General features: G+C 38.2%; 1 protein-coding gene across 1 annotated transcript in view; it reads left to right on the top strand.

Moving 5' to 3' along the window:
- LOC122807617 (fibrinogen-like protein 1) overlaps positions 1–19,252 on the top strand; it is a 498,571-nt gene extending 479,319 nt beyond the window's left edge. The window contains exon 4 of the mRNA XM_044078528.1: positions 18,293–19,252. Within this exon, the coding sequence (XP_043934463.1) occupies positions 18,293–18,886 (594 nt within the window). The 3' untranslated portion in view covers positions 18,887–19,252. The remainder of the gene's footprint in view (positions 1–18,292) is intronic.
- Positions 19,253–19,974: the final 722 nt, after the last annotated feature.

Below are 19,974 nucleotides of genomic sequence, written 5' to 3'. Positions count from 1 at the left end.
TTTGAAATCTCAACATCCAAATAATTTATATTGAAAAAAACTGTAAGAGTGGGTAAATTTAAGAAATGTGGCAGTCTCATTAATATAAGTAAGGAAATCTCGCAAACTCAGTTTGTCCCCTAACCACACAAAAAGCAAGTCATCCAAATAGCGCAAATATAAACTCCACTTGTTACTAAACGACAAATTAAATAAGAACTTCTGCTCCCACATTAGCAATGTAATATTAGCAAATGCGGGGGCACATATGGCCCCCATGGCTACGCCTGTTTTTTTATGAAAATATTGCCCCTCAAAATAAACAAAATTATTACATAAAATCATTTCCATTAGATTTACCATAACAAGTACCTGTTCATTCAAAATTAAATGTGAATCAAATAAAAACTCTTGAAACCACTCCATACCTAGTTCTTATTTAATTCGATATTTAAAGGGCAGTTTGTTAGTATGGTCACTAGGGAGGTTGATTTTTTAACCCAATGTGACATACTAAGCAATATGTTTTTTTTTTATGAGATTACCCTTATTATTTAGTTGAGAATGTTAAAAAAGAAATTATTAATAAAAATAATGGAACACTTGTTCCTTTACTTAGGGCAAAAGATAGGGTGGACTTAGATAGTGGTGGTTTAAATAAAAAAAAATGATTACCACTGTTCTTTTATTACTAGATTCTCATTGGACCATTTGTTTATTCACAATATTTTAAATAAAAACTGGCAGGTATTTTTTTCAAAAGAAAGGCTCTGTGATAAGTTAGGCTCTAGACCAGTTATTGTTTATAAGAGGGACTCCACTATTAAGAATATGTTAGAATGGTATGAGTAAGGAGTATCTACATTAAGAGGTGTGGGAACCAAGAAATGTGGTTTCTGTACACAATGTAATTTTGCACTGGTAGGGAAGAAAATCAAGATTAACCATTTTAATGTTGTGCCAAATGGCTTATTTAACTGTAATTCTGTGGGTGTGATTTATGCTGCAGTTTGTTCCCAGTGTGAAGGATATTATATAGGGAAGACCATTAGAAAATTAAGAATGGATCTATGAGCATGTAAGAGATATGACCAACATAAATTCTAGAAATGCTCTTTATAAACATTTAGAAGTTTGTCCAGGGCATAGTTTTAAGTTTTTTGTTTTAGAAGGAGTTAATAAGGATCGACGTGGTGGACCATGGGCTGACATGGTGGAATTTAAAGAGTTATTTTGGCAGATAAAACTCAATGCCTATTCTCAACCAGGGCTGAATGACAACTTTAGCATTATTAGTTATCTGAGGCTGTGCTCGTACTGTGTTTAATGACTGCCTTTCTTTTGTGTGTGTGTGTGTGGGGGGGGTAATTAGGAATTTGAATGTTTGATTACTGTTTACTGTTTAATTATTGTTTAATTAACATTTCTTAATCATTGGATGTTTTTTGATCATGTGATTTTTTGGGGAGATTTTAAAAATGTTTCAATGCTATTTTTATTCAATCTGAAGAAGTCATAGGATACAATCTAACAAAAGCACTAAATAAACTGTTGTGGGAATTGGTTTGTGCTTGTGGCATCCTTGGAGCTTGGCTTGGTGTTTTTTAGTCTTTGTTTTTGTGGTTCTGAGTGTGTAGTTTATTTGCATAACTACTAACTGTGTCAACATTTCTGGGGTTACATTTATACTTGAACTTAGAGACTGCATCATAGAATTATAGGAAAATTAAATAAAATGAGTAAAACATTTTAAATGCCATAAAAAACTGCAGAATTCACCTCAAGTTTTTGCAGCTTAGCTAAAAATTTATATGCGGCGCAGTGGTGCAGCGGTTAATGCTGTCGCCTCACAGCAAGAGGTTCTCCGGTTCGATTCTTGGCTGGGGTGCCTTCTCTGTGGAGTTTGCATGTTCTCCCTGCGTTCGCGTGGGTTTCCTCCGGGTACGCCGGTTTCCTCCCACATTCTAAAGACATGCCTCTGGAGCATTTCTCCCCGGGCATCCGCTGAAAACAGGATCTGTGGAACCTAGTCGGACTTTCCCAGTCAACAAATGTTAAATAAATAAATATTCTATGGAGGGCAGTAACATCTAATCTACTGAATTAAGTTCTTATATTTTTATTATAAACTCGTTGTATCTCCTGGGCATTCTACATATGGTCTTTTACAGCAACCATTTGAAATGTCAGCACCTGCTTCAGGAATCCTGTAATGCTGAGACTAAATGGCCAAAAAAAAGGACTTACATATAATAAGTCCAAGATGGCCATTTCTTTGAATATTCCCTTTTCCCCAAATGATGGTTATCTCAACATTGGTATATATAAGTTTGGGGGTACAAGGGAGCTTGCCCCACTGCAAAAAAGGAAGTTTAAAGGAGAAGAGTATTTTTGATATTTGCTCTTCTCCTACATTTTCCAGGTTTATTTTATTTATTTATTTTTTTACAGGTCAGCACTTGTCATTATGAGTGCCGACATTTCAGTAGCGAGTCCTCCTTTAGTATGAGCATAACCTGTTGTAGTCTATCCTGCAGGCTAACATAGTGTTATATCACAGTTTTAAATGGTGCCTTGTCCTCTTTCCAAGCATCCTTATCAATGTCAACCAATGTTTTTGGATGCTTTCTGTAAAAAATTTCAAATAGGGTAAACTGAGATGAAGTTTGTGGATCCTTTCTTACAGCAAACAGTAAGTAAAGTAGCAGCTACTTGCCGTTCTTATTATCTGTGTCAGTAACTTTCTCTATCATGGAATTTAGTGTTTTATTGAACCTTTCTATTAATCCTTCCATAGGATAGTAGTCTGGTGTTTTCAACTGCTTGACTTTAAAACGTTGGCATAACTGATGCAGTATTCTTGACGTAAAGGGAGTACTTTGGTTAGCAAGGGTCATCCTTTATGGATACCCACTCTGAAGAATATAGATAACAGTTCTCGGGCTGTGAAATAAAAGGCAGAGGTACAAGCAGCACATACGTACGTATATGAAACTGTCTGCAGATATTATGACACTGTAAATGAAAGCAGCACTTAATTTTATCCTTCAAGTCAATGGGAAGTTTCTTAAATCTGATACTGCTAATGCAATAAGTACCAGTATGTAGTGACAGGATGTGACAATTGTCCCCAACAGCCCAAGAGACATGTATCTTAAAAGCTTCAAGTGAAATATATGATAATCTTTGTCTGTGAATAGAATGTTAATTGTGTGTTGCTAAATTTTAAGTGAGTGACTTTCAAACAAGCCATAAAGAAAAAAGTTTCACTGGATACAAGTGAATCAACATCCTCTGGCATTCCCGATCTCCATTGCAAGAGAAAGATTGTCAGTCTATGTTTTTTTAATAGTTATATCCATTGAATTCAATTATAGAGCATATTATGTTCAAGTCTTGTTGAGACATCAGTTGCAATGGTATTCAGTAGATTTCTCTTCTATATGATCAGACTTACCTGTAGTTCTGTCCTTAAAAATGAAAGGTAACTTTTAAATCAGTAAAAAGAGTCCACTGAGGTAACTTTTGAAAACACTCGGCATTTTTGCATGGTTTTCAAAAAAAAACAAATTATCAGTCGATCTTGATGCCCACCCTAGTCTTCATGTTGCTTGTATTTACAGTGTAACATGTAGACACGAGCTGCACATTTTTCACTTATAAGTCCATCATGGAATCTTTTTTGCACCACATTTTCCAGTATTTCTTATCTCTGCAATCATGCATCTCATTCCCACAAAATCTGGTACACATCTTGTCTCACAAAAAGTTGTCCTACACCAATTTATAGGCTTCTTAGACAGTACCTTCAGAAGATATTGAAAGGGGATTGATGTTGATGCTGTATTTCTTTAACATTGGACTGATAATTGAATCCTATCTTTGATCAGCTATACTGTACGTGTAAGTCAAAGAAGGCAGTGACAAACTCTGGTAAGATTTATAGGTGTATAGTATAAAGAGGGAAACCCAGATATGTTAAAGTTATCCATCGGAAGTATACCCCTCACTGGTGAGATCAGATCACAAACTAATCTCGCTGGAGGTCCTCATCCCACCCCCACCTGAAATAAAAAAGACCACAGTAAAGAACTTCTCAAAAGCCGACTTCACACTTCTAAAGACTAGTGTGGTCTCCTTTCAGGCCCCCGAGCCGGCGGAAAACAATACTCAAGCCGCTGAATCACTTACAAACGCCTTCTACCAGCACCTGCAGGACTGCATGGATAAGGCAATCCCAAGCAAAACAAAGACTCTTTGTACCAAAGGCAAGCGTCCAGTCTGGTGGACCCCAGCCATAAACAAACTCTACAACAAAGGAGGAAGCTACTACAAGATAGAGCAAAATCCTTAAAAGGTAAGACACCCTTGATCACTATAAAAAACTAAGAGCTCTCATAAAATCATCCAAAGCAAATTTCGAGAGAAAAATAGCTAAAGACTCAAAAGACAATCATAAGGCCTTCTTTAGCTATGTTAGAAACCTAGGAGGAAACTCCCAGATATGCTCAGAACTAGTTCAAAATGATGTGAAGATTACTGATCCTACAGACATTGCCAACATACTGGCTGACAGGTTCAGTGCAAACTTCTCCCCTCCCCAAAGGAGATATCTATACCAAATGAGTGCAGCCCCCAAACATCTCCAGCCAAGTGAGAACTGCTCTCTCCAAAGCAAAACACAGCATCCATGGGACCCGATGGTGTCCCCGGCTGTGTGCTCCACGAACTCAATGAGGAATTAAACCCACAGCTAGGACAGCTGTTTAATCAAAGTCTTACCTCTGGATACGTACCCAGGGAGTGGCGCACTGCAACTGTGGTCCCACTTCACAAAGGCGGTGCCTCCACAGACCCTGGAAATTACCGGCCCATTAGCTTGACAAGCCTTATCTGCAAAGCCATGGAGAGGATCATAATGGACCTCATAAATAAAGACATAGGGAATTTGCAGACTTTGGATCCAACCCAGTTTGGCTTTGTCAAAGGCAGATCATGCCTTTTAAACTTGGTTGACTTTTGAAACAGTCACCAAAGCCATTGATGAGGAAAGGCAGTCCATACAGCCTACCTCGATCTGGCTAAGGCCTTGATACAATACCCCACTCGGGTATCATTGAAAAACTCATCAGCTTAAATGTTAACCCATACATCACAAGATGGGTTGCAAACTGGCTGAGTGACAGAACCCACAGGGTCAGAGTTGCTGGCGCCATGTCAGACTCAAAGCCTGTCACAAGTGGTGTCCCACAGGGCTCAGTCCTGGGCCCTCTTGTTTGGCATCTACTTTTCCAGTACAAGCAAACACAGGAGGGTTATGGCTGACAAACTTTGCAGATGACTGCAAACTCATAGTAGAAAACACATCTGACACAGATATCCTTCAGAAGGGTCTCACAGAAGCGGATAACTGGTGCCAGAGCCACGGCCTAAAGTTAAATGCCAAAAATGCATAGTCATACCCTTCGGGAAAAACAAGGTTACTAGCTACCAAATAGGTGGCAATCCACTGAGCACAGAAGAAGTTATCAGGGACCTGGGGACCCAGGTTGATAGTAGTCTGTCATTCGACACCCATGTAGCTAAAGTAGTTAGGAAGTCCTTCTACATTGCCCACCTTATCATGAAGGGATTCTCATCTAGATCAAGAGAGGTCATAGTCTCCCTTTACTCATCACTCAACAGACCAATGATTGAGTACAATGCCCCATTCGGAATGTATCTGACCCGACACTTGCAGCAGCTGGAGAGGCCACAAAAGTTCCTCACCAAAAGGATAAAGGGTCTCAAAAATCTGTCCTATGCTGCCCGACTGAAAGAACTCCAGCTCTATTCAGTCGCTTCACATGCTCAGAGGTGACTTTTGCCTAACATACAAGGCCATGTCAAACCCAGATTTGATGAATATGCTTCACCTCAAAATCTAGATCCATCAGAGCCACAAGGGCGGGAGACTTAAACCTCGACACGGCTATTAATAGGACGTGCTGGAGGGATAGATTCATCACCCAAAGACTCCCTATGCTGTGGAACAAAATCCCGGTACATGTGAGGCAGAGCACCTCGCTGGCCTTGTTCAAGAGAAATCTTGACCAATGGATGGGAGATCGCAGATATACCCCAGGAATTACCTCAGTGTCACTGCTCGACAGAGGCACAGCAAAATAATGGGTATAGTTCCCCATACTAAAGGTGTGGCGTAAGCCACAAAACAATGGGCTAGGCTTATAAATGCCCTCGGGCAGATAGCCTAGTATGAACCTATGAACCTATGAACCTATCTATTTTTCAAGGTACGGGTAAGACCCCATCTGGTTCAGTATTAAAACTGCTGGTCTATTAATACTCTATTCTGTAAATATAGTATGTGCATATGTACGTGATCTTTAGCAACAGGGCCTGTGAAGTATATTTTCCATGATACCATTTATTAGGGATGTGATACCGCTTAACCCCTGCATAGTTATTAAGGAAAGGGAGGTTAATTGCTTACAAACAGTATTATAGAACATACATTTTGTAGAAATGTAAACAACTTCTAAGTAAATAAGTAAACAAATAGTAACTGTTATCAATATTAAGTTATCACTACTGCATGACTTTATATAGTTGCAAGGCAGTAAATGAATTAAATCTTGTCGCTATCCTCTACATTTCCTTGACAGACAGCACAGTTATGAGTCAAATGGAGAGTACATAAGGCTTCTTATTTACATTGAGTTCATAACATGATCCAGTGCCCTTAACAATCACCCACATCTAGAGTACTCTGCATAGACCTGGAGGCCACATGGACAAAGGATAGTCAAGCTGGTAGAAAGAATGTGGCATAGTTATCAAAATGGGGAAGGGTATAAAGACACTGAGATACAAGCACAAGCTTAAAAAAAGATGAACTCATATGTAATAGAATAGCAATGAGAACATTGTTATGCTTTAGACTTGCTGCGGTGTTTGGGGACAAGAGAGATCGATTGGTTTAGCTGAAGAAGAAGAAAGGAAGGAAGAAAAATGAGACATGGTAACTGCTTGGAGGGACATTTCCTGTTAGACTTGAAAAATTACTGTCAGAGAAGACAGAAAAGCCAAACCAAACAAGTCCAACAAGTCCAATGGCCCAAAGATGATACACAAAGAAATTAGTATTCCACAAAGAAATTTAATGAAGCGCTTTTCGTCACTGTTAATACGGTAACTTCATCAGATCAACTAAAAAACTTCAAGATGTGTTTAAATACCAAATTTAAATAGCATCACATGTTAAAATCTTCCTATCAACAACCAAGGCTGTATTTAAACATATTGTTAAAGGGAGACAACTAATATATTTGTACAATTTAAAATACACTTAACTTTTTAGTATAATATAGATGTTTAGCAGAACCTATGTATTCTATACACTTACAAAGTAAAAACTAAAATACACCTTCTAGTGTGACATCATCTATTTAAACTTTTAAGTTTAAGCAAACAGGTGAATTTGTGTCCCCCACTCATGCTAACATGATGTCTAACTATAGAACTAGCTTTATAACTACATATTGTAAGGACAGTGACAAAGTTAGACTTATTCTATACAAAAACTGGGAATTCATTCATCATCATCTTCTTTCGGCTGTTCCCATTAGGGGTCGCCACAGCAGACCACCTGTTTCCATTTTTTCCTGTCCTCTGCATCTTGCTCTGTCACACCAACCACCTGCATGTCCTCTCTCACCACATCCATAAACCTTATCTTAGGCCTTCCTCTTTTCCTGTTACCTGGTAGCTTCATCCTTAGCATCTTTTTCCCAATATACTCAGCATCCCTCCTCAGCACATGTCCAAACCAACGTAATCGTGCTTCTCTGGCTTTGTCTCCAAACCTTCCAACCTGGTCTGACCCTCTAATATACTTATTCCTAATCCTGTCCACCCTCATCACACCCAGTGCAAATCTTAACATCTTTAATTCTGGCACATCCAGCTCAAACTCCTGCCTTTTTGTCAATGCCACTGTCTCATACCCATATAACATAGCTGGTCTCACTACCATCTTGTAGACCTTCCCTTTCACTCTTACAGGTACTCATTAGTAATGATAAATTCTTAACTGCAAAACTAGGAAGTGTTCCTAAACTCATTTTTAGAAGAGGTTTTAACCTTAAAAATGATTAGAAAGGAAAGACCCAACAAGTGTAAACAGACACACAGGGGTGTCTAATTGTGGCATGTGTAGGATGTGTAAATTTATGGATGTAGGTAAGACTTTTATAATTAATGAGAGGAAGTTTGAATTAAAACATAAACTCAACTGTAACTCAAAGCCCCTGAATGTCTTGCTAAAGCAGTAAAGTTTTAAGTCATCAGATGTGTTTGGAGTTTCTTAGAAAGGCACATAGAAAAGACAGGGAAATGGTGGGGGCAGCTGCACGGAGAAAATGTTAACACTTGGTCAGACTTAGTAAATTACAGGTCATCTTCTGTTGGCATTTTCATATATTCATATGCCTAAGCACATGTATAACTTAAGTTGTCCATGATGTATCCTGAAGCCTGAATAAGGAATGGAGCTGTTAATTGGAATGTACCCATCCTGGTGTATGTTAAAGCATATTAAGAGACTATAGTAACAATTTGTTTTACAATTGTCTGTGAAGAACTTCTACAAGGACTTACTAAAGCTGTTGTAAAGAATTGGACTTTACTACATATTTATCATCTGGGAGGGGGACAAAGCCACATTAAATGACTTTTACAACCATATCAGTAATTCCACTAGCTTTCTGAGATTCACGACCTGTCACAGCAAGACCTCGGTCAACTTCTTAGACATAACCATATCCAAGGACACTGAAAACATATGCCTCTCTAACAACCTGTTCAGAAAACCAGCCATGGTTAATATGCTGCTGCACAGTAAAAGTATGCATCCCCAGATCACAAAGAGAAATGTTATAAAATCTCAAGGGATGAGAATTGCACCTGCCTCAAAAGAGCTTAGAGATTTCATTACAAATTTAATCAGTCTACACCCAGACTTCCTGGCTAGGGGTACAGCAATAGATTAATAAATTCCATCCTCAACACCACCAGAACTTTAAAAGAGGCAGATGACCCCATTTTGAGGGATCCCCCTGGGAGATTCCTAGGGTTCAACAGAAACCAACACCAGGAGCCACAGGAGGACAAAAAAAAGCATGGCACTCATTTTTACAGGAGCAAGCACCGCTGTAATTTCCCAGACCATGGAAGTTTCCACTTCCACATCCTGGACAAGCTCACTATGGGTCAACTCGAAGGAAACAAAAATGCAGTTCTTGATAAAATGGAGTTAAGCTGGCAGATAAGGCTGGATTCCCACAACCACTCTGGTGTAAATTCAAGCATTTCCATTAAAAGTGTGCTTGCACTCAGGAAACTAAACCATAAATCAGAAGTCGGCAGCCTTTTAATAGTGCTGTGCTGAAGTAATGTTCCAAAGTCACTCAGCGTGCCAAACGTTCTAGGATTGCCAAGCGACCAAAAAAAAAAGTCTTTGTTTCCAGTACATGATTAAATAAATATTCTCCTCTTTGTTGAGTATTCAGTATTTTAATATACATAAGGACAAATACAAAAACTATGTTTTGCAAAATTTAAGTTCTGAACACATTTTGAAATTTTTAAATTGTAAAATATATATTTTGTTAAGACAGAAAGTCCAATAGTTGGATGAACAAAACTATTAAATAAAATAAATCAAACATAAAACAAGTTATTAACATTTTTAATATACCTAATCATTAATTACTATTGATCTGAGTCATTAATCAGTTACTGGGACCCTTGCTTCTCCTTGGTTAATTGTTCAATATCAGGTCTGTATTTGGTCATGTTCAGCTTCACACAGGCTTCTGAATGTACAGGTGTTAGGCAACTTCTCTGTGGACTTAAAACAGCTTTCTTGTGTGAGAAAATTTGTTCACATGATAAGTTGACCCAAAAGCCAAAACCAGAGGAAATGCAACTTTCTTCAAGCAGGTGAATGCTTCAGGCAGGGATGTCCAGCAGTTGAGGGTGGCAGCTAACTTTTTCAAGCAGTTTCCTTCAAGAGTTTTCTGCAATTCTGCAAATGTTATCGTCCATAACTGCGAGGACTTGAATTTGATGTGTTGCATTTCAAAATTGTCAGCATCCACCCACTGAAAAACAGATAGGTCAAATGGGGTGGTGGTAAGCTCAAATAAGTCGGGTTTGATGAGGTAAGAAAATATGGGCCCGTGAACTCAGAAGTGTTGACCTCATTTAACAAACTCTCCTTTAAACACTTTAACGTACTTCTGAAGCTCCTCTGTTGACAGTAAATCGATTTGAATGAGCCTTTAAGTTTGTACTTGTAGGTGTTAGTGGTAATATCACAGGAAAATGTATCTAATTATAATGCAAATCCATTCTAGTGCTCAAAAGGTTCAAGTACTGTTTGACCCTATCCTTGTAAACGCAAGTCTAAGACATTCAGATGTTTAGTTATGTCAGCCAGAAACATCAGTTTGCACATCCAGTCATCATAATTCATTCTGGGAAATGTTCGTTTTCATCAAGAAACACCTTGATTGCTTCTAGACTTGATACAGATCTGTTCAAAACATTACCTCAACTAAGCAAATGAACATTGCTGTACAGAGGGAGGTCCGTATATGTGTTCCCCATTACTTGTAGAAGAGATCTGAATTGCCTGTGGGTCAATGAAGAATGAGAAACTATGAAGTTAACTATCTTAAACAGTTTCCATTACAGAGTTCAAGCACCATGACAAAATATTCGCACACAAACTAGCTCAATAGTTGATGTCCAATATGATCCGGAAGAAGTTTAACAAATCCTTTGTTCTTTCCGACTATTGCAGGGATGGCACCAATAAACACAGAATATTTTATTTATGTCAATGTTCTGATTTTTGGAATAGCTTACAAATGCAGTTATATCTTCTCCTTTGGCTGTACCAGCAAGAGGTATCCAGGCAGCGCAGTTCTTCATAAATATGGTCATTCTCACAACGCTCTCTCAACTATTGCTAGACATGCCATGTCATTCACATCTACACTTTCGTCAAGAGCAACACTAAATACAACAGCTTGTTGTAACCTGGTTGTCTGCTTTGCCATTATATTTTTAGCCATATCAGTTATGCGTCTCTCGAATGATCTCACAGAAGCTGTTTTTTCTTGAATCCAAGACAGCATTGTTTCTTTGTTGGTACATCACTAAACAAAACTTCAGCACTGCTCAAAAAAGTTTCCTTGAGGAATTCTCCATCTGTGAAAGGTTTGGCCTTAGAAACCAGACACTCATCAATTTTATAACTATATTCGGTAGCTTTATTTTTGGTTCCAGTTACTTGACTAAAAATACTAGTTTGTTTTTGTAGCCAGAAACAGCCCTTTTTATGACTTTACTTTTCTCCTCAGAGTTTTTAAACATGGACTGATGTTTGGTTTGATAGTGTCTTTGTACACTTGATGTACGGCACATGACAGTTTCACAACATAAACCACAAACAGCACGATCCTTTTGTTGTATGAATCCATACTCGTGTGTCCAAAAGTGTTGAAATGAGTGGATATCAAGTTTTTTGCCTTTTTTGAGTCATTTTAAAAGATATTACTTAATAACAACAGCATGTACTCCAGTGTCTTCTTGATGAGTGACAACTTCCGATCAACAAAGAGTAAATAAATAAAAAGCACAGTACTCAACAACTTTCATTTTGAAGAGATGTAGCTGACCTAAATTCTGCTCAACATTAATTTTATCTCTGTAAAGCAGCAAGTATGGCTTTCATTAGCAACTAATTAATGTTGAGCAGGATAATGTTTAGCTGCTACTGTATCTAGTAGAAGAATGTTACGTCGTACACACCTCTCAACTGTACAGATTTTCACAGACTGTCCAGATTTTCGCCATTTTTGGTCCATTTTTCTAAAGATTGAGGTTTTCTTGCAAATTATTGTCAAATCATTAAAGACTGAAGTTAGAAAATAATGACAGACATTTGAGTTTCATACTTCATACCCTTCAGAAAATTCATGCCAATTCAAAACCTGCTTTTGTCCTAGCTATCAACTTTCTAAGTTTGTAAGAGCAATATTTAAAAATTGTCCCTATTTTTAGGCCTTTGTCCCACTTGGCTTTCTCCAGATTTCTTGTTGTAACAGTGTAAAGAAGTTGAAAGGTATAATTACGATCACTCTCTTTCTCTCCGATCTGTCCCACACACGGTCGCTTCTGCTTTCATACATGCATTCAGTCACTCTCTCCAATCATTCACCTATACAGTCTTCAGCTTTTATACATGTAGTCACTCACTCACTCCGCTCACTCACCCACACAGTCTCTTCAGTTTTTGTACATGCATTCACCCAGTCACTCATTCCAATCGCTCACCCACACAGTTTCTTCAGCCTTCATACATGCATTCACTCACTCACTCCGATTGTTCATGCACACAGTCTCTTCAGCTATCATACACGCATTCACTCACTCACTCTGATTGCTCACCCACACAGTCTCTTCAGCTTTCATACATGCATTCACCCAGTCACTCTGTTCACCCACACAATCTCTTCAGGTTTCATACATGCATTCACTCACTCATTCACTCCGATCTCTCACCCATGCAGTCTCTTCAGCTTTCGTACATGCTTTCACTCACTCTGTCTGATGTATCACACATAGTTGCTTCTGGTTTCATATATGCATTTACTCACTCACTTTCCTCTCCGATCTCTCACACATAGTGTGCCATTGAAAATCCCTCCTCATACCATAGGTTGCTGACCCCTGCCAGAAATCATACAGCTAAAACACCTAACCCAGGATTTGGGAATAAACTGTTAATTACTCCAATTGCTGCTATTAATATGAAAAAGTTAGTCAAGTAATTACATTTGTAAATCACTGCATCTACATTAGAATGGTTTCCCTGGTGAACTAGTGACATGGAAAACCAGCCACATGATAATAATAATAATTATTATTATTATTATTATTATTATTATTATTATTATTATTATAAGTTTATTATAGGTTTGAAAGTGTTCTTTTACCTCATGATGTGCAGAAACTTAAACAGCAACTTTTGGTTATTTGAAATGTGATTTTTTTTTTGTTTTTCTGCTACTGACTTGGGACTTGAGCTTTCCTTTTAGTGCTAAGAGTAAGAGAAGGTGGCCAAACTCTAGCCTCCCAGCTTAATTGACAGCCCACTCCATTACTGCTTACATCAACCTCTTACATCATCTAACCCCACCCTGGGCCCTATGGCACCAAACTCTCTCTCAGGAAATTGGTTAACTGCCCTTATACCTGATCCCTCCCAGTTTCCACCCCTTTATCTAGCCCTCTTTTGCACTAACTTTACTGCCTGGACTGTAAAGAGAGGAAAATCTGAACAGAAGACCCCTCAGTAAGTCTTAGACCAGTGATGGCGAACCTATGACATGCGTGTCAAAGATGACACCACAACATTTTGGGTGAGACACCAGCTTTCACCAACACCTGAGTCACTAAAGAAACTGAATGATCAAAAATACAAGAAATATGACCCTGCACTTGTCTATTAAACTCAGCAACAAAAAAGTCATTAATTGATGTTAATCAAATCAACTGCAACGTGTTCCATATTTTTTCAGTTCAGTTCAAAATTACTATTAAAAGTGGGGTAATTTTTTTGGTGTACTGTTTTAAACCCAATTGTATCATTTTCTCTTTTGTAAGTCACTGATTTTTCTTTTATAATATGTAGCAGCATACATGATTGGACTGTATTTTTTTAAATAAATGAATATATAAAGAATTGTTTCTCTTTTGTTCAGGAGGGGATGATACGCCAGAAGAGTCAAGATAGGCATTTTCTGAATTTTTGACATGCCAAGCCCAAAAGGCTCGCCATCACTGTCCTAGACTCAGGAAGAAGATTGACAGTGAAGACCCCAGACTAAAGTACCATAAAGCCATGCTCTAGGACCAAGAGCATTGCACCTTTCACTGCAGCTACCCCCACAGCAACCAGATATAGATACTGTAGTCAGTGGGCCTGCATTTAACAACATTTCTATAATCTGCAGTACAATTGTTGTTCCAGACAGCACTCCACACTGCTATATTCTTTACACCATAGGCACAATTTGCCTATGCTCAAAGCAGATCTGAGAATCTTATGTTTATTAAAGGTTTTGTATACTCTGCAGTTCACCACTTGGTGGATTTTTATTCCATGGGCACAGAAAGCATAGGCAAAAGGTTCTGAGGTCTCAAACTTTATTTTTTTCCTCTTGGTTGTGCATATTCATGAACTCTGTAAAAAATGAGCACTGTGACTTGTTTTCCACTGTATGCTATTTCTCTGGATGCATGTATTGTTCAAAAATGGGAATCACCTAGTGTAGCTTTAAGAGACTACCTCCCTTGCATATACAAAGGGCTGTCTTCATCAATAGGAAGACGAATGGGGACTGGTCACATGAATCATGTATATGAGCCTCTTATAAGCAGGCACTGTAAACCTTTTTTTGTTATAGAGAATATTAGCCTTTCATATTATATTGCAGGAGATAATGAGCCCCATAAAAGTGGGCACAACCTCTCATATTACATGTGATAGACTGGAAAAAGTTCTGTAATAAAGCTTTCATACTTGGCTCCAAGGAATATGAGCCCCACTGATGCAGACACAGACTGCCATGTTACATTTGTTACATAACAGACTAATAAAGTCTGGTGCTAGCCTTGTAAAAGCAGGCATTTTCAATGTTCAAAGTGTAAATCACTCTATTAGCAGGACCTGATGAAGCTCAGGTGAAAGTGTTTTCTTAAATATAGTTCTATAGTTGTAGCTTATAATGTGTTGTCACATCTTGATTGTTAGAAGTTAAAAATAGAAATAAAACCTTTTAACTGAGAATGAGGTTCCACAGGCTGCTGAGATGGTAAACCCTCATGGGTCTTTCAGGAATATTCAAACAAGGGACTAGCCTCTAAGCTTTGGGATTGGCTCCTTGTTTTTCCATCTCCCAGATTTTCCTTCAGTCAGCACCCATGGACTGTCTCCCCACTGTCTGTAACTGCCTTTAAATAACTGATCTGTTGAATGTAATGTAATAGAACAAGAACACTCATCCATCTACCTACTTAACTAAATAAACTGGAAACTTCAACAAGGTGTCTTTATTCCTTCCACAGGAAGGGTGTCAGAGAGAGTGTCTCCAAGATAGCTAAAGTGATTTTACCTGGACTTATACTTTATACTCTGTTTCTTGTTAGTCTTCTCACCCTCTGGATCACAGCTGGGATACCAGACTTCACTCGAGCCCTTTAGATTACCTCTGTCTTCATATAGTCTAGGGAGATACGTCTCAGGTCATTTACACCCACATGGACTATGACTGAGTCATGACCTGAGTGCATGTGTAGTTAGGCAGATTCTGTCACCTATAAGCAACTGATCATGGCTTTCTCCTTAGTCAGCCTGGTGAGAGGGACATCTGTGTGTCTCACAGTGGAGTCTCCAATGACTAGAATGTTGGATTGTGTGGTGGTTTGCCTTATGGCCTTAGAAGTAGAGGCTCCATGAGATGTGGCTGTATGTGTTGATGTGGGTGTTTTTTTGAAAAGCACATTTGGGGTTGCTGAGGGTGTATGTTGTGTACTTCATGTAGGAGGTCTTTGGGATTTATGAAGGTTACATTTAAGTGCCTCGGCATATGTGGATTTATGTGTCTGCTTTGAAATGTGTGTGATGGGTGCAGCGTGTGTACTACTGACAACCTGATTGACATTAGTATTGCTTTTATGTGAGAGCTTTGCTTCCAGTGACATTGTATAACTACATCTCTCACATACCATATCAGTTTGAGAATTAACATGTTGTCAGTAAACATGAGGCAATTTCTTCATTGCCTCAGGATGCCCATGTCCATAAAGTTGATAACAGGGACAGTGGGAAAGTTCATATTCATGACAACAGACCCATTTTTTTATTGATTATACAGCTGGAGTGAGAATATAAAATAGGCTTATTATTAAAATTTCAAGTTGAGATGTTCGCAGATGGAACACTCGTAATTTGGATTTTCAAATGTCCATCTTGCTGAACATCTCTGTATCGAAAGTTCATATGAGCGAATGCACTGTGCATTCGCTGATATGAACTTCAAGTATTGTCACAGATCAAGGTACAGTGCAGTTAGGGTAATATCCCTTTCCTCACTGTAGTGCGATCTCGGAGTTGGAATATATAATTTGCAGGGGGGTGTGGGGGCGCAGCCCATATTGTGCAGTACGTTCACACTGTTGACAACAGGAACTGGTGCTCCTTACTTGATAGGTGCAGAGGAAACAGTATGTTGACTCATCGAATCAACATTACCGGATTATTTTCAACATTTATATTTTCATAAATGTCAAATTTCAAGTAAAAAAGTTGATATTTCAGTTCAAAATAGAACTGATTGTCAACATTATGATAGTAAACATATAAAATAATGTCAGGATTATCTGGTTTGCAACTCTGGGGACAGTGCTTGTCACTGAAAACTAGTCCTGTGTGCAACTAGGTGCTGGTGAAATTTCAAGGGTGTTTTTACAGGAAAATATCAACTCAAGGTGTTTGCGTCCATACAGGACTCTGCCAAACACTTGAGGATAAACTAATAAGTAGACCCTGATGATTGCTGGATGAAGTATGTAGGGAGTTATTCTGAAGTTAGGTTAGACAGCAGTGACTCAAGCAGTACTTACTGAAAAAAAGAGTTTTAGCTTGTCAAGAATAATGAAAAGAGGTGATTCGCCTGAAAAGCTACTGCCTAGCTACTACTAATGCTGGTCTCACCACAGCTTTGCACTGATGGAATACAATTCTCCTTTGCTTGTTCTGTCACCAGAAGCAAAACAGTAATACCAATCCTAAGATAAGCAGGCCACAGTCTCTTTGGTGATCAACAGTCTTGTCCCAGATGATGCAAGGCTCTGTAGGCTTGTTGTAATCTTTTCCTGGTAGATGCCTTGGATAGCAATCAGACAAATCAGGAAGGTCAAAATAGGCAGTCACTGCCAAGTCAGAGACAGTTAGGAATCATTGCGCTCTGTGTCTTCTCTCACCAGGAGCAAAATATAAGCAAAAACTCTAAGTTGGCGACAGTAAAGCAGTTATTAGGTTTTCTGGTGATCATCAGGCTCCAGGAAATAATATCCCTATTCCCCTTCTGTTACCAGGAACAAGACAGAAGCACTAATCCCAAAATGACTACTGAGAGGCAGAACATAGACTGTCCAATAATTAGTGGTCTTGGAGTAGTTGTTGCAGATTTTAAAGTTAAAATGGGAAAAAAATGGGTTAATATCCTAAGAGTTGTAGTGTGCCTAAGCAGTTAGCTATCTAAGTGGAGAGCCACTCATTTTAAATTAACGAGATAGATTTGGATGGGGTGGACACTTTGTATTGTGGTTCTATGGAATACAGTGGGATAGCCAGTAAATTTAAATAGCTGAATGGGAGTGAATTTTGTGCTTACTCACAATATCTAATAAAAGAGGATAGGGAAGGAAATATCTGGTCAGTCTAACTTAAGGCATAGGGAACTAGAAAGACAGTTGAGTTTAAAAAACACAACAGCTCCTAAAAAGTTAATTTCTGTGTAACTCACAAAAGGTACAGTTGTGCTCTCTTTCCCAGTTTAAATATGCAGTTAAAAGCAGAATACAAGTAAAACATAGTGTAAAGAAAATAAATTACAATACACAAAATAGAAGGCAATGAAGCAATGCAAAATACAAGAAAGCAAAAACAAACAAGCCTTTCCCTCACAGCAAGCTGCGACAGAGTCTGAGTGAGCTTTTCCAGTAAAGCATACTTCCACAGAACTACTACATTGCCTTTTTTTGAAAAGTCTTTTATTTTCATGCAGTTTTGGTCATATGCTTAAATGTCATTTTTATTATTGACAAGTACTTTTGCTTCTGTATCAGCCATTTAAAGTCTTTAGTTGCACCGTGTACCTTCAGCTGTATCTGAAGTATGACGTTACTTCTGCGTATGTACCCCAAGCTACTTGTGAGACTTGTGTGCTTTGTAAACAAAAAACATTTTTCAATATTATTGTCAGCTCTTGCACTCTGTGACTCTTGGCAAGAGACATGACAATTATCAATAACGGATGATACTACCATCTCTTGTAGTATGATAGAGTCATTTCTGGCAATGTTATTCCATATGTAATGTGTTTATCTGATACACTTACATCATAAATAAGTAAAATAATTAGTAATGCTTTTTATTTTTTTCATTTTGATTTAGGCATTTTGTGACATGATTACAGATGGAGGTGGCTGGACAGTTTTCCAGCGCCGGCAGGATGGATCTGTTGAGTTTAACCAGACATGGCAGGAATACAAACAGGGATTTGGCAACCTGGAAGGAGAACATTGGTTAGGCAATGAAAATGTACACAGTCTGACAAAGACTGGCCAGCATATGCTACGTATTGAACTGGAAGACTGGTATGGTGTCAAGCGTCATGCCATCTACCACAAATTTAAACTAGCCAATGAGCAAAACAAGTACCGCCTGACTGCAAGAGAATATAGTGGCAATGCAGGTAATGCACTGAGTTACAGCAAAAACTACAATCATGATCACAAGTTTTTTTCTACCACAGATAGTGATAATGACAACTACTCCATGGGGAATTGTGGCACTTACTATGGTGCTGGTTGGTGGTTTGATTCTTGTCTGGCTGCCAACCTGAATGGAAAATATTACAGAGGCAAGTACAGTGGGCTGACCAACGGCATTTACTGGGGCACTTGGTACATTTTGACAGACAAGCGTGCCAACCAAAAGTACTCTTTCAAGAGGGTGGAGATGAAAACTAAAAGTCTGAGTACATAATTGAGTCGGTAGAGGATATTTGATCTTTTAAGGATTACTAATATGGCCTGTCTTTATACATTTCTCATTATGAAACAGAATTGCCTTTGTCATGCTGTCTTTAGGTATTGTGCACTACGGTCTTCAAAGAGCAAGACAGAGGACTCTACCTCTTAGGTTTCGTCATAACTGCAGTACGACTGTCATGATCTCATTCTTCACTAAATTAAGAAAATCACAAAAGCTGAAGTGTTGTCTTACAAATAAATACAAGAACTCATCCTGAAGTTTGGAAATTGTAAATTTCGGAGTAGTACTGCACAGTCATTCTTCTAACAAAGTGTAGTAGATGCACAGAACCCATTTTATGACCATGGAAAACGTGAAAAAAGCAAAGGTGTTTTATGAATACTATTGAAAAGATCAAATGTGTTTTGTTCTGATTTTTAAAATTGGGTAGAGTATTTGAACAGAATGGTCTCTTAGTAAATATGCTGAGAAGTTTAACAAGCACATTATGACATTAGTCCAGTTATCTTAAACTCAGGGCTGATAACCATGTTTTCTATTTATTTGACGAAATATGGTTTTACTTACATGTGTGTACTGCTAAAGCATATTTGTTTACTTATAATGAAATATCTTTTGGAAATATGAAAAGAAGGTTTTCTTACAATTTAGTGGAAAAACATTGAAATTAATTTTTTTTTTTTTTTTGAAATTTAAGTTTAAAGAAGATCAAACAAATACTGCCTTCCAAACCAAATCCTGGAAGTAGATCTCATGTTTGGAGAACCAGCTGAAAAACACCTCTGTGAAAAACCTCACCAGTCTAAAAAACTCATGGCTTACAGAAAAAAAAACTGGCAGTGTCCTTGAAGTACCACATTCTCCAAAAGAATATAGTAGTGGAAATAAGTGCCTGTTGTTACAAGCCTTCACATGTTATCTAAGCAGCACACATCTGCCTGCAAAGTAATATTTACAAATAAAGAGATGTCTTCAGACAAGAAGTAACTTTGAGAGTCCTACCTATCTTTTTTAAACACCTTTCTTATGGATCTTTCCACTACTATATTCTTTTGGAGAACATGATACTTCATCAGAGA

Source organism: Protopterus annectens, chromosome 7.part1, assembly GCF_019279795.1.
Source record: "Protopterus annectens isolate FY-2018-M chromosome 7.part1, PAN1.0, whole genome shotgun sequence".
Classification (NCBI taxonomy): domain Eukaryota; kingdom Metazoa; phylum Chordata; order Ceratodontiformes; family Protopteridae; genus Protopterus; species Protopterus annectens.
Note: the sequence above shows the minus strand (reverse complement) of the source record. Positions and strands in the feature narration are given on the sequence as shown.